Here is a 14,439-nt window from a genome sequence, read left to right as displayed (position 1 = left end):
TGACCAGGGGAGGGACAGAGAGAGAAAGAGAGAGAGAGGGAGACACAGAATCAGAAGCAGGCTCCAGGCTCTGAGCTGTCAGGACAAAGCCCGAGGCGGGGTTTGAACTCTTGAACCGCGAGGTCATGACCTGAACCAAAGTCGGACGCTTCACTGACTCACTGACGGAGCCACCCAGGCACCCCCTTGTTGTGCTTTTTAGATTCCACATATAAGGTGTGTCAGATCACGTGTGTCCTTCTCTTTCTGACTTGTTTCCCTTAGCATAACGTCCTCGAGGTCCATCTACGCTGTTGCAAACGGCAGAATTTTCTCTTTTTTCTTCCCAGCTGAAAAGTATGTCATTGTATCCATATGCATCACATCCTCTTTACCCTAAATTCATCCACTGATGGACACTTAGGTTGCTTTTGTATCTTGGCTATTATAAGACTGCATTAACATGGGAGTGTAGACATATTTTTGATAACCTGTTTTCGTTTCCTTTGGACGTTCATCCAGAAGTGGGATTGCTAGATCATGTGGTGGTTCTACTGTGAGTTTTCTGAGGAGCCTCCAGACTATTCTCCAAGATGGCGGGACCAGTTTGCCACCCCACCAGCAGGGCACAAGGGTTCCATTTTCTCTGCATCCTCACCGACATTTGCTATCTCTTAACTGTTTTCTTTTGCTGTGCAGAAGCTTTTAAGTTTGATGTCGTCCCACCTGTTGATTTTTTTTTTTTTCTTGTACTCTTTGTGCTTTTGGTGTGATATGCAAAAAATCTTTCCAAGACCCATGTCAAGAAGCTTTTGCCCTGTTTTCTTTTAGGAGTTTTATGGTTTTAAGCCTTCCATCCATTTCAATTAAATTCTGTGAGCGTGTCAGATGGGGATCCAGCTTCATTTTTCTGCGTGAGGTTACCTATCCAGTTTTCGCAACACCATCTGTTGAAGAGACTGACCTGGGAACTGTAGATTTTTAAAAGCTTCCCAAGTGGTTGCAACCAAGGTGACAGCCAGCGCTGTGGAGCCTCAGCTCCTGCAACGCAAGAACTTCGGGGGCTCCGCTGCAGGGCGGACCCCACGGGGAGGGTGCAGGAGGCCCCGGGGCGCAGCCAGCAGCCTCCCACCAGCCCTGCCAGAGCTTCTGCCTGCAGCCGACACACCTCAACTGGAGGGCGGTGCATGGGAGGAGGGCACCGGCTGTCAAGTCCGGCGGTGGGATCCCTCTGTGGGGCTGCTGTGGGGGGCCCTTTGCTGACCTGCAAACACACCGCATGGGGCGTGGAGGTGGAGCTGAGGGTGACAGTGGTAGCCCTGAGTAGAGCCTATTATGGCCTGGTACTTTTCTAAGGCTTTGCGTTAATTTAAAAAAAAAAAAATTTTTTTTTAATGATTTTATTTTTGAGAAGAGAGAGAGCATGAACAGGGGAGGGGCAGAGAGAGAGAGGGAGACATAGAATCCGAAGCAGGCTCCAGGCGCTGAGCTGTCAGCACAGAGCCCGACCTGGGGCTCGAACCCACAAACCGTGAGATCATGACCTGAGCCCCCCAGGCCCCCCAAGGCTCTGCATTAATTTTTTAGCAATCCGGTGATTGCCCTGGGAAGCCGTGCTGAGTGAGAAAACGGAGACCCAGAGAAGTGGAGTTGATTCCCAAAGCTACCAAGCCAGGAAGTGGCTGAGCGAAGAGTCGAACTTGCCCCTCCCGTCTCCGAGGCCAGGTCCCGGCGGCCCGGGGACACCGGCCACGCCCCTCCGCCCCGCCCCCGCCCCGCCCCCGCGTTCGCGGACACCTTAGGCCCCGCCCCTCGCGAGCCGGCGACCCGCGGGGCGGGGCGGGGGCGGGTCCCGCCGCCTGGAGGAAGTGTCCGGCCCGCCGCTCGTGCACCCCAGGCGGCCGCCGCCAGTGCTCCCTCGGGGTCGGGCCATGGAGGCGGTGCCGCCGCTCTACCGCGTGGCGGGGGCCGCGGGGCCGCAGGGCGACGAGGACCGGCTCGGGGTCCCCGACGGGCCGGGGGCTCCGGTGAGCGGGGACGGGTCTGTGAGGGGGGGTGCGAGGACCGGGAGCGCGGGGGGGGGGGGTCTCCCCGGCGTGGGGGAGGGGGGGAGGCGCCGCCCCCGGGTCGGGCCGTGGCAGCGGGTACCGGGAGTGGGGCGGTGCGATGCGACCCCCGGGGCCCCCAGCCCGGGTGCGACGTGCACGCCGTGCGTGCCCCGCAGCTGGACGAGCTGGTGGGCGCGTACCCCAACTACAACGAGGAGGAGGAGGAGCGCCGCTACTACCGCCGCAAGCGCCTCGGCGTGGTCAAGAACGTGCTGGCGGCCAGCGCGGGCGGCATGCTCACCTACGCCGTCTACCTGGGTAGGCGGCCCGCAGCGCCAGAACCCGCGGCTTCCCCGCGGCCTCCCTTCCCAGCCCCGGTCAGGGAAAGAGAAACCTTAGGGGCCGGTTGGCTTCCCTTCCTCTTTCACTTCCTCCTCTGCCGCGCTCGCAGCTGCTGCAGCTGTGGCCTCACCACATGGAGGTGGGGTCAGGTGCAGTGTTCTGGATTCCCAGGCAGCACCTTCGGGAGCGCGTGGCCAGGGTCTGGGCGCCCTGGGCGGGTCTGCCGCCTTCCAGATCTGGAGGGCTGGACGTGTGTATGGGGGAAGGGTGGGGGGGGGGTGCGGGGAGGGTCTGGATTCAAGTGGCCGACGCTGCCACGGGCTGTCAGGACGCTTGGCCCAGCCTGGGCATCCCTCTCGGTCCTCATGGGCGTTGGAATCGGGGACTCCTTTGGTGACTGGCGCTGCCTCCAAGCTCGCGCACAGGCAGGCCTCTGTTCCGTTGCCGCGGGAGTTAGGCTGCCCCCTCTGTGCCCGCCCCCTGCCCCCCAGGCCTCCTGCAGATGCAGCTGATCCTGCACTACGATGAGACCTACCGCGAGGTGAAGTATGGCAACATGGGGCTGCCCGACATCGACAGCAAGATGCTGATGGGCATCAACGTGACGCCCATCGCCGCTTTGCTCTACACACCTGTGCTTATCAGGTGCGTTGCTGCCGTCCCCAACAAGGCTGGACTGTCACTCAGATACTGAAGGGTGCAAGGGCTCTTGGCCCATGGGGTCTCCCCCTGCCCGGTGTTCTTGGTGGTGGGGAGCTGGGGAGGGGCCTTGCCTACCTGGAGGGGTGAGAGAGAGGGGAGGACCCAGATTTAGGGAAGGGAGCAGGAACTTGACCCCAGGGCACATTTCCCACAACCGAAATCCACTCCTGCTCCTTCCCTCACCTTGCCTGTGCCCCACATGGCATTGCGTTTGTGCCGTCCTCCGTGGTTTGGAGCTACAGGGACCTTTCTAACACCAGGGCTGTGGAATCTCTGGAGAGGATCTGATCAGCCCTAACGCCCAGGCAACCAAGCCCGGCCTGATCAGCCCCATGACCGGTATTGAGGGAAGACATGGCCTGGCAGGTGCCCCAGAGGGTCTACCCTGGACCTGAGCCTTGGAAGCATCTGGTCCAGCCTTCTGGCCAGTGCAAACCCCCCCTCCACATGCACCCTCCCCACCAGGAGGTGGGTCTCCGCTCAGATGAGACCCAGAGACTAGCAGACCAATCAGATGGGTTTTAGTTCCTCTATCTTAAAACAGACAAACAAACAAACAAAAACAGAAAACCCAAACGCCCCAAACCCCAAACTCCTTTAACATCATCGTACAAAGACCATTAGGATTCTAACTGAAATCAGAAAAAAGAAAACCCTCCCAAGCCCTCCAGTAAGTCAGCTAACTTTGTTGTCCCAGCAGCATGCAGGGATAAACGTTTACGTCCTTGTCACCAGAACGTGTGCCGAATTCACGTTTGCTTGCTTTCTTTTCACTGCACGTATCTTGGCCTTCTCCTCAGTCTTCACATTGAGGACTCTGTGATGGTAGAATCTTCTGCAGAGATGGGGGCACCCAACCGTGGCTCAGAGTTGGACATTCAGCCCCCCTCCTTTTTTTTTTTTTTTTTTGCATATTCACTTTATGCTTGTAGCTCTTTCCTTCTTAAAAAAAAAAAAAAATTCTACAATCAATTTCTAGCGGTACCTTTAGCAGATCAGAGCCATATGAAAGACTATGGCTCTGAAAACATACCGCTGTTGATAAGAACAGCTAATTCTTTATTTCCCATGTGCTGGGCACTTTCTGAGCATTCCCTCATTCCCTAGGATCCCAGGGAGATCTAAGAGACGAGGAGAAAATGAGACATTCAATGGCTTGCCCAGGTCCCACCGGTGGCACCTGGCAGTCGGAAAGTTTGACTCCCTCGCCCTAAGCTTGCCCCTTGCCCAAACTATCAGGCTGATTTCCTAGAGGGCTGTGCCAATTTGCATGGCCTCGGGCTGTGCGCATCATTTTTTAAACCACAGCCTCACCAGCAATGAGTGTTGATATTTTTACTTTTTGCTCATTTACTCCATCAAAATGTGACTTGCCCCCTCCCCCCCAATAGATCAGAGTGGGCTGCCTATCTATTTTTTATATGGCAAAATAAGGATAATAAAAGAACTAGGCCCTGTAGTAGAGAAAGTAATTGTGATCGGAAAAGCAGAGTCATTTGGCTTTGAGCTTCCTGGAAGCCAAAGCAAGGAAAGGAACTAATGAGCACAAATAACTCAAAAACACCCCAAAGCTCCTGGCAGTGGTTTTTAGCCGGACTAGCCTCCGTGCCCTGAGCGGGCCCTTATCCGGTCAGTGATCAACCACCTTTAAGCCCAGTGTGGCATTTTCTCAGAGTCAGCAAGCCTGTTGTCCTAGAAGCCAGTGAGGACGGAGCTTCCCAAATGACCACAGTGGACAGCAAGAGCGATGGGCAGGGAGGAAGGGATGTTGGTCCTGCCAGGACCTCTCTCTGGTCCTAAGTTTCCTCGACCCAGTTTGACTTGTGTCCCTGGGCCCTGAAGCCACAGCACGTGAGCTTGGATGGAGAAGGGGGATTCGCGAGCCAGCCCAGAACACAAATGAGGGCTGGATGTGCACACAGGCCACTGACCGGTGACACCTCCCCTTCTCCCCCCATCCTTGCAGTGGCCACGAGAAGCTTGTGGTTTGGGCTCTGTGCTCCCCCTTAAGCTGTGGAAACTGATTGTGGGGACCTGGGACTGAGACCACCAGCAAATCTCTGTCTCTGCTACTCTGTCTTAGAGCCCCTGACTCCAAGGCCAGGGATTACTCCCCGTCTCGCACCGCCTGGTTGGTGAGCCGGCGCCCGGGTCTGTGGCCCCTCTGGTTTCAGGCCCCAGTGGTCTGGGCAGGCTCGCGGTGCCAGCATCCCTCCTACTGCCCGCAGGTTTTTTGGCACCAAGTGGATGATGTTCCTGGCTGTGGGCATCTATGCCCTCTTTGTCTCCACCAACTACTGGGAACGCTACTACACACTCGTGCCCTCAGCCGTGGCCTTGGGCATGGCCATTGTGCCTCTTTGGGCCTCCATGGGCAACTACATCACCAGGTGAGCCTGGGGGGCCGCAGGGTGGGAGGCTGGAGACCTGGCTGTGTCTCTGCCGCACTGCCAACCTCAGCTGGCGGAGCTCTCTCTGCCTTTCGGGTTCCCCGCCGTGAGACGCAGCCCAGAGCCCTGGGTGCAGGAAACAGAGACATCTGGTAGAGGTTGGACTGGGGGAAGCTTTCTCTCCTTTGTGGTCCAGGATGGCTCAGAAGTACTACGAGTACTCCCATTATAAGGAGCAGGATGATCAGGGCCCCCAGAAGCGCTCGCCGCGGGGCTCCCATGCGCCATACCTCCTCGTCTTCCAAGTGATCTTCTATAGCTTCTTCCACGTGAGTCAGATCCACGTTGGCGCCATGGGGGGAGGGTGTTGCAAGCCCAGAATCACACGTTGGAGCCCATCCCACAGTCTTTTCAACCCTCTAGTCCCACTGCCCTTTCTTGAGCCACCCTCTGCTTACTGACCTCTGGTGACCGACCTCCTCCTCTCCTTGTTGAGGAGAAAGTCCTCCTGCGCTGGGCACTCCCTCCTGCCACCAGCCTGCCCCCAGAGCGGGGGGAGGGCTCCTCTTCGGCCAAGGCTGTGCCCAGACCCCTTTCAGATCATGCCTGTGCCCCGTGCCTGCTTCTGAGCCCAGCCCAAGCTGCCCTCCTGCCCACAGCTGAGCTTCGCCTGTGCCCAGCTGCCCATGATCTACTTCCTGAACCACTACCTGTATGACCTGAACCACACACTCTACAACGTGCAGAGCTGCGGTTAGTCTGCATGGGGTGGGACCCCCAGGCCTGTTCACCTCCTCCATTGAGTCATCCAGCAGACACTGGGCTCTTGAGAGTGCCCAGAGAGGATGCCCTTGCCCACAGGTCCAGGCCTGAGAGCCTGGTGGCCCACACCTCTTACGGGCAAGGCAAAGGACCCTGCAGGAGTATGCAGTTAGGACATCTGACCCAGCCTGGTGGGGACAGGGTGCATCAGGGAAGGCTGCCTGGAGGAGATGCCATCTGGGCTGAGCCACAGATATCCTCAGAGCTCAATCACTGCAGGGTGAATGTATGCAGTTGGGGGATGGACTGGTCCCCACCTCCAGCCTCCAGGCACTAGGGCAGGGAGGGGGGCTAGGTGTTCCTCTCCTTGTGGCCCCTCCAGCCCCAGTGGCCCTCTCCTCCAAGCTGCTCCCCAAATGAACCTTGCCTTTGCAAGCACTGTCCTCACCCACCACCTCTGACTCTCCCCTGCACCCTCCCTCCTTGCTCCATTTCTTTGTGGTTGAGTTGACAGTGCGCTCTACTCCCTGCGTCCCACTCTTCAGGTACTAACAGCCAGGGCATCCTCAGTGGCTTCAACAAGACAGTTCTGAAGACGTTACCACGGAGCCGAAACCTCATTGTGGTGGAGAGCGTGCTCATGGCAGTGGCCTTCCTGGCCATGCTGCTGGTGCGGCCTTGGATGGGGTGGGGGCGGAGTCAGTAAAGTCTGGGGACTGAGGCAGGGAGAAACGGGTGCCATCTGGGCGCGTTGCTGGCAGGCAGCCTGGGCAATGTCCTGGTCTGAGGTGGGAGCCGGGTCTGAATCCTGGGGAGGAAGCCTGAACCTAGGAGCCAGGCTAGAGGTTTGGGAATGAACCTGGAGTTGGAATCCCAGAGAACAAGGAAAGGGGGACCAAGCCTGGTCTGGGGTGGAGCTGGAGACGGGGTCCTAGAGGACTGGGCTGGAGGCAGAACCCGAGAGGTAGGACTAAGGAGCAGGGGGCGTGGCTTGGGTGTGGCTTCTTCCTGGAGGCGGGGCTGGGAAACATGGCCGAGGCCTATGGGTGAAGCTGGGGGCAGGACCCGAGGCTGAGAGGCTGGGCTGAGGTCTGTAGGTCTGTGGGTGTCTCTAGGGGCGGGGCCCTGGGCTGGGAGGCGGGGCCGAGGTCTACCGGGGAGCCTGCGGGCAGGGCCAAAGGCTGAGGGGCGGAGCTTAGGTCTGCGGGTGTGTCTAGGGGCGGGGCCCGGGGGCTGGGAGGCGGGATTAAAGTCTGTGGTGAGTCTAGGGGCAGGGCCCAGGGTTGAGAAGCAGGGTTGAAATCTATGGTTGTGTTTAGGGGCGGGGCCCGGAGGTGAGGCCAAGGGCTGTGGATGTGCCTGGGGCGGGGCCTGGGGCTAGGAGGCGGGGCTGAGGTCTGTGGGTGTGTCTAGGGGCCGGGCCTGAGGCCTGAGTGCCTGGCAGCCCGCCCCCTCAGCCCGCGGGTCCGCAGGTTCTGGGCCTGTGCGGCGCCGCCTACCGGCCCACTGAGGAGATCGACCTGCGCAGCGTGGGCTGGGGTAACATCTTCCAGCTGCCCTTCAAGCACGTGCGCGACTTCCGCCTGCGGCACCTCGTGCCCTTCTTTATCTACAGCGGCTTCGAGGTCCTCTTTGCCTGCACTGGTCTCACCCTGGTAAGTACCCCCTGCAAAGCGTTGTCGGATAATATACAGAACTGCAGGTTAAATTTGTATTTCGGCTAAAGGTTTTGAATACATGTGTAAGTATGCACAGGTGCGGCCCAGACACCCCCCTTCCTTTCTTCCCTCCTTTCCGCCATTCCCCTGCTGCCTTAGGCACGTTATTTTAACCTCTCTGGGCCTCAATTTCCTTTATCTGTGAAGCGATTCTAATAACCACGCTTGCTCCCAGAGCTGTTACATGGTTGAGATCGAATAACGCCCATAAAGTGTATAGTTCCATGCGGGGTACAGCCTTGGTATCTGAGGACAGTGTTCAAGCCTTCTCCCCTGTCTGTGCCTTCAGAAGCTCCCCATGAACTTCCCAGGAGTTAGCCCTGACTTGGTCCAGAGGGGACAGGGTGTGGCGTGAAGACCTCAGGTAGGGAGGGCCAGAGCCTGGGCCAGCTGACCTCTGACACTCACTCCTGTCCCCCCAGGGCTATGGTGTGTGCTCCGTGGGGCTGGAACGCCTGGCCCACCTCCTCGTGGCTTATAGCCTGGGCGCCTCCGCTGCCTCGCTCCTAGGCCTGCTGGGACTGTGGCTGCCGCGCCCGGTGCCCCTGGTGGCTGGGGCTGGAGTGCAGCTGCTGCTCACTCTCAGCCTCTTCTTCTGGGCCCCCACACCTCGGGTCCTGCAACACACTTGGATCCTCTATGTCGCGGCTGTCCTCTGGGGTGTGGGCAGTGCCCTCAATAAGACCGGGCTCAGCAGTGAGTATAGCCATGGGCACTGGGATGGCTGGGCAGGGGACCCTGTGACTGCCTCGGGGTGGTTGGGGAGGAACACAGAGATCCCAGGGACAGACATGGGGTCCCATGCATACACTAGGGGTCTGTTATGGTGGAGGTGGGTGAGCATCCCTGTGGACACTCCCAGGAGTGGGAGGAAGTTCCATGGGCTGCAGGGACAGATGAGGAGGGCTGTGGACGCACCAGGGGCAGGTATGGGGGTTGCACGCCATGGACATCCTGTCGACACCCCAGGGTGGGCTCGGGGCCCTGTGGCCACTGGGGGTGGGGGCGGTTAGCGTGAGATCTTGTGGCTACACGGAGTAGGTACAGGGCTCTGCGGGCACCTCTGAGCGACAGTGTGGAACACCACACTTGGGATACTTTGCTTTCCAACCAGAGGACAGGGCCCACCCTGACACTGGGAGCAGATTGCCAGTCCGTGCTCTAGGGAGCCTGGGAAGCAGCGGGTGGCCCTGTACACGCTCCAGGGTGCAGGCGCACACATGACCTTTTTATGGAGAAGAGCTGGGAGTAGGCATGAAGCCCCAACGCCGGTCTGCAGAGTAGCAGAGTCCGGGCCCTGAGTCTGGGCTGCCGGGGTGGGGGCCCCGGGGAGTGGAACTCTGTTGGCGGAAAAGTGGGGGTGGGTGGGTCAGAGTTCCGCTGTGTGATGCTCGCTGCCCCCAGGTAGGCATATGCCCGTGACACGCAGTCAGTACACACAGGTGCGGTTATTTGGACCTTCCACATCAGCATCCGCTGTGATGGGCCAGTGCCGTTAGCAGTTTTGAACATCACCCTGGGGGCGTGATGTGGTGGAGGTCATGCCTGCTGTGGGCAGGGTGGGGGCTGGCTCAGGTGACCCCTGCACCCGCCATCAGACAGTCAGGTATCCGCATCTGTCCTAGGGCATGGAGCCCCCGCATTCTGGGCCACACTCTCTCGGCTGTTGCTCTGAGGCCGCCAGATCTGGGCAGCATCTGGCGTTGGTACCAGGTCTGGATTAGGACCTGGTCCTCCAATCCCCTTCTGCCTGCTCAGTTCTGCTTCCTGCCTCCTCCTTGTGAACCCTGGGGGGAGGCTCCCTGTCCCTCCACAGTAGCCCTGGGGGGGAGCGGTCACGCTGCAAGGCCTTAGGGCAGGGAAGTTAATGTCCTGAGTGGCAGGTGAGGGTACGATTTGCTAGGTGCTCTGTGGGCGCTCTCACATTAAAACCTCAGAACACGACATATAATATGCATCATCTCATTTACAGTTGGGAAAACTGGCCACGGGGAGTTAACTTACGCTGAGACTACCCCATAGAGCCAACATTTGAATCCTCGTGTCTGTACTAAGTCTCTCCACTTCACAGTCCTGAGTCTCCTGACTCCCTGTCCGGTGGTCTTTCTTCCCAGTCCAGGGATGATTCCTTGAAAAATAAGTCCAAACCTCCCCTTTTCAGGTTTGATTTGCAGAAAGCTTGTTGCTGCAAGCAGTTTGCCCTCCCTGAGCCCAGGGTGAGGAGAAACAGCCTCCTCCAAAGGCCTGGCGTTAGGCACCTGGGGTCCGAGAGAGGATAGGATATGACGGCATATAGAGTTTTCCGCTTTTGGGACCACGCATGTGCTCCAGAGTGAGGCCCACACTGTACCCCCTGCAAAGTTCACCTGTTCCTGCCTCTGCTCAGCTCCCCGGGCAGCGTAATAACGGGGGCTTCCACCAGGGGGCAGGCCAGGACCGGCTCACAAGGGCTTTCCAGGAGCTCCAAGGCCAAGGGCTGAGACCAACCCAGTGCTGGCTCTGAGGGGGTCACAAGTGGGAGATCAGCCATTCTGGTCCCTGTTGACCCCTCTCCCCTTCCTGCCCTGTCCTGCCCACCTGCAGCACTCTTGGGAATCCTATACGAGGACAAAGAAAGGCAAGACTTCGTCTTCACCATCTACCACTGGTGGCAGGCGGTGGCCATCTTCACAGTGTACCTGGGCTCAAGCCTGCCCATGAAGGTGAGCCTCAGCGTGGTAGGAGGAGGGTCTCTGGGGGCGTTAGGCACCCCTCATGCCAGCACCCAGGCAGATACTTTCTGAGTGCCCACCCTAGCCTCACAGCCCCCCAAAACGCACTACTCCCCGAGGGCCGGGTCAAGCCCACTCCAAACCCAGGACCCGCTCACTGCCTCACCTCCCATGGGCCTCAGTTTACCTGTCTCTGAAGGGGTTCACAGTTTCTCTTTCCTTGGGTGTTCATCCCAGACACCTGCGGGTAGTTTGATGATCTGTTCACAGGATGTGAGCTCTGAGCTGGGCGGGGAGGGTCTTCCCTTCATTGGCCTGCGGGGAGCCGGGTTCCTTGTGCTCTGCTCCCACCTACTGGTGGGTCAGTTTAGCAGGTCTAGCCCCAACATTTTTTTTTTTTTTTCAACGTTTATTTATTTTTGGGACAGAGAGAGACAGAGCACGAACGGGGGAAGGGCAGAGAGAGAGGGAGACACAGAATCAGAAACAGGCTCCAGGCTCTGAGCCATCAGCCCAGAGCCCGACGCGGGGCTCGAACTCACGGACCGCGAGATCGTGACCTGGCTGAAGTCGGACGCTTAACCGACTGCGCCACCCAGGCGCCCCTGCTAGCCCCAACATTTGAAAAAATGAAATAGAAGACATGAGAGCAGGATGTGCTGCTTATATGTGTGTATGGACTGTTATGATGGGGAACTACGTTTGGCTGTGGGCTACAGCCAGAAACGTCTGAGAGGCATTTCTTACAAGGGTGCCTGCGCTAAGGGACACAGGAGTCTAAGCCCCAGGGAGGGGCAGAGCTGGGCTCTGAGCCTCGCCCGCGGCAGGGTGCTCAGGCAGCTAAGGTGGCTTGGGCAGCTGTGCAGTGCGATGCGGGACGCGAGCGCGCCTGTCCCGCGAGGGGCTAAGCGGGGAAGGCGCGGGGGCGGTGACCCGCGGGTCCCCAGCATCCCTCTTTGTGCGCACAGGCCAAGCTGGCCGTGCTGCTGCTGACGCTGGTGACGGCCGCGGCCTCGTACCTGTGGATGGAGCAGAAGCTGCAGCGGGGTGTGGTCCCGCGCCAGCCCCGCATCCCGCGGCCCCAGCACAAGGTGCGCGGCTACCGGTACCTGGAGGAGGACAACTCGGACGAGAGCGACGCGGAGGGCGAGCGCGGCGGCGGAGGCGGCAGCGGCGGCGGCCCGGGGGACGGCGTGGAGGAGGAGGCGCCGCCCGCGGGTCCCCGGCCTGGCCCGGAGGCGGCCGGCCTCTGCCGCCGGCCCTGCCCCTACGAACAGGCCCTGGGAGGCGACGGGCCCGAGGAGCAGTGAGGGGCCCAGCCTGCTCGCCGGCCTCGGTTTACCGCGTCTCAGGTCGGGGCCCCTGTGACTGCGCCTCCTTCAGGAAGGACCTTGGCCCCCAACCCCGTGTTCGGGAACGGCCGTCCGGAGCCCCCGGGCCACCTGCAGCGGGGGCCCGTCCCGCAGCCCCTCTTGGACGAGACGGAGCTTTGAGACCCCTGGGTTGGAGAGACAGACGGCACAGCCGACCCTCCCACCTCCGGGGCCGCCCTCCACGACCCCTCCCCGGGCCCCAGAAGGGGCGGGCTCCTCCTGCCGCCACCGCCCCCAGTCCCGCCCCAGCCCTGCTCTCGGCTGCGGGGCTCGCCCAGTGCACCGCGCGCTTTGCACATCATACCCCCGTGGTCCGTGAAGAGACACGACTTTTTATAGAAAATGAGAAATAAAGAGGTTTTGTATTGTCCTGACCGGGAAGTCTCGAGCTGCGGGGGTAAGGAGGGCGCCGGGGACGGGTGCCCGGCTGACCCTCCTGGGGCAAGATCTCCGACCCCTTGACCCCCGCCGAGGGGGGGGGCCCCCTAATCCCTGCCCATCCGCCCGTCCTCCCTCCTGGAAGCCCCGCCCCTCCCCACACCCACCTGTTTTTCCAGGTCCCACCGCGTCCACCCGGGAGAGACAAGCGCCCGGTTGGCCTGCGGGGGCCGCGGCAGAGAGTGTGACGGGGCTGCCGGTCCCTCGTGGGTCTAGAGGGCGCGACAGACTCCGAAGGTCCAACTCCCACCGCCCCTCTTGCAGTCTCCATAAGCATCTCCAGCCCTCCCGCCCGTCCTCATCCTTTTTCTGTCTATTGGGGTGTTTCCGCCTGCAGCTCCGCCAAGGGACTCCTTTGGGAGCCAGGTCCACTTCTGAGCCGTGTCAAGGTCGTCCCTGCTGGTCTGGGCAGGGAGAATGGTTGTCTGAGCCCCGGTGAACTTGGCCACTGCCCTGCTGTAGCCTCAGCGGCCGGGCCCATGAGAGCCACAGACCCCCTACGGCCTGAGGGCGCCCCTTTCTCCACGACCCCCATGGGAGGGACTGAGACCCCACTGGAAAGGGCTTTGAACGCCTGGGTGACGACAGCTAAGGGGGCCACATGAGGGTCATAAAGCCCTGGTTGCACCCCCAACAGATCCGCTGCTGTGGCCACACCATTCCTCACCCCCCACATCCCCTCTACCCCCTGAAGGCCAAGGCCAGACCGTGTCCACACCCACTTCAGCCTCAGTTCTTTTAGACACCCCACGCCCACCACCATAAACCACGCCTCCACTCTCTTCTCTCTGGCCTCGCTCGAGTTTGCATCTAGCAACCTCTAGGGGGCCTTGGAGCCAGGCTCTGTGACCTCAGGCAAGGGCCTGACCCATCTGAGCGGCAGATTCCTTCTGGGTAAAGTCAGTGTCGGTAAACAAGGAGACATGTTTGAAACCCCTCAGCACAGTGGCTCTGTAGGAAACTCACAAGGATGCAGAGAATATCTTACATTTTCTAAATTTTGGAGGGAAGCAGCAATCCTGCGTACCTTTCCACCCCAAGCGAACTAATAGAGCCAGGTGGCTCCCAGCTTCAACATTAGATCACGGCACATTCCCTTCAAGGTGTATCTCTGAGACGTTGGGTTTCCTGTGGTTTTGGGGATAAGAAGGGAAAGTCACCACCATGGACCAGGAAGTGAGGCTGGGGGGCGTCCAGTCTGATTTCAAGGTGTGAGAAGCTGGCCGGTGCACACAGCCGATTAGTAAGTAGTGGCAGTTTTTTTTTTTTAATGTTTATTTTTGAGAGAGAGAGAGGCAGAGTGCGGGTGGGGGAGGCGCAGAGAGAGGGGGAGACTCCAGGCTCTGAGCTGTCAGCACAGAGCCTGATGTGGGGCTCCAACTCATGAACGCAAGGCAAGATCATGACCTGAGCTGAAGTCAGATGCTTAACCAGCTGAGCCACCCAGGTGCCCCACGTAGTGGTAGTTATTGAAGAATGAAATAAAAGTACTGTTTTCTCTTCCTATTTATGCATATTCTATTTCCTAAATGACCACTAAGTTATTAGGACATAAATTTGTATTATTTGGACCTAAAATAATTGGCAAATAGATATTAGATGTTAGATATTTCTTTTGGCCTGGGAACGCTGTGGAAAATGACGGAGGCACCGAGGGTGCCAGGAACCGAGAACGTTTAGCACAGCCCTGGCACAGAGAAAGCTCTCAACCAACCTCAGTGAGTCCCTCACTGGACCTTGTGGCACCTCTTGCCCCGAGGGCCGGCTGCCTCCTCTCCGGGCCTCGTACTAGGGAAGGTGGGTAAATCTAGGATCTGTGACTCATGACAAAGGAGTCCCCCCCTCCCCCCGTCTTCTGCAAACCAACATAAGTCCGATACCAGGTTGTCTTTGGCAGATTCCGGGGTCCTGCAGGCATGGAGGGCAGGGAAGGCGACAGCTATAGTAAGGGCCATAGGTCCCCACCTGCCACCCCC

General features: G+C 59.3%; 1 protein-coding gene across 1 annotated transcript; it reads left to right on the top strand.

Moving 5' to 3' along the window:
• Nucleotides 1-1,829: 1,829 nt before the first annotated feature.
• On the top strand, nt 1,830-12,399 carry UNC93B1 (unc-93 homolog B1, TLR signaling regulator). The gene is made up of 11 exons (XM_045486089.1): nt 1,830-2,006; nt 2,204-2,345; nt 2,861-3,014; nt 5,300-5,461; nt 5,658-5,790; nt 6,121-6,214; nt 6,769-6,893; nt 7,696-7,878; nt 8,364-8,637; nt 10,525-10,643; nt 11,621-12,399. The coding sequence occupies exons 1-11, from the start codon at nt 1,911-1,913 to the stop codon at nt 11,960-11,962; spliced, it is 1,824 nt and encodes a 607-aa protein (XP_045342045.1). The 5' UTR covers nt 1,830-1,910; the 3' UTR covers nt 11,963-12,399.
• Nucleotides 12,400-14,439: the final 2,040 nt, after the last annotated feature.

Source organism: Leopardus geoffroyi, chromosome D1 (genome assembly GCF_018350155.1).
Source record: "Leopardus geoffroyi isolate Oge1 chromosome D1, O.geoffroyi_Oge1_pat1.0, whole genome shotgun sequence".
Classification (NCBI taxonomy): Eukaryota; Metazoa; Chordata; class Mammalia; order Carnivora; family Felidae; genus Leopardus; species Leopardus geoffroyi.
This window is presented reverse-complemented; position numbering and strand designations above follow the sequence as displayed.

What these genes read in the sequence shown, in the direction of transcription:
- UNC93B1 (XM_045486089.1), top strand. Translation starts at nt 1,911, where the DNA reads ATGGAGGCGGTGCCGCCGCTCTACCGCGTGGCGGGGGCCGCGGGGCCG. An exon ending in CACCTACGCCGTCTACCTGG is followed by an intron (nt 2,346 to 2,860) that starts GTAGGCGGCCCG and finishes CCTGCCCCCCAG; the next exon opens with GCCTCCTGCAGATGCAGCTG. An exon ending in CCTGCACTGGTCTCACCCTG is followed by an intron (nt 7,879 to 8,363) that starts GTAAGTACCCCC and finishes CTGTCCCCCCAG; the next exon opens with GGCTATGGTGTGTGCTCCGT.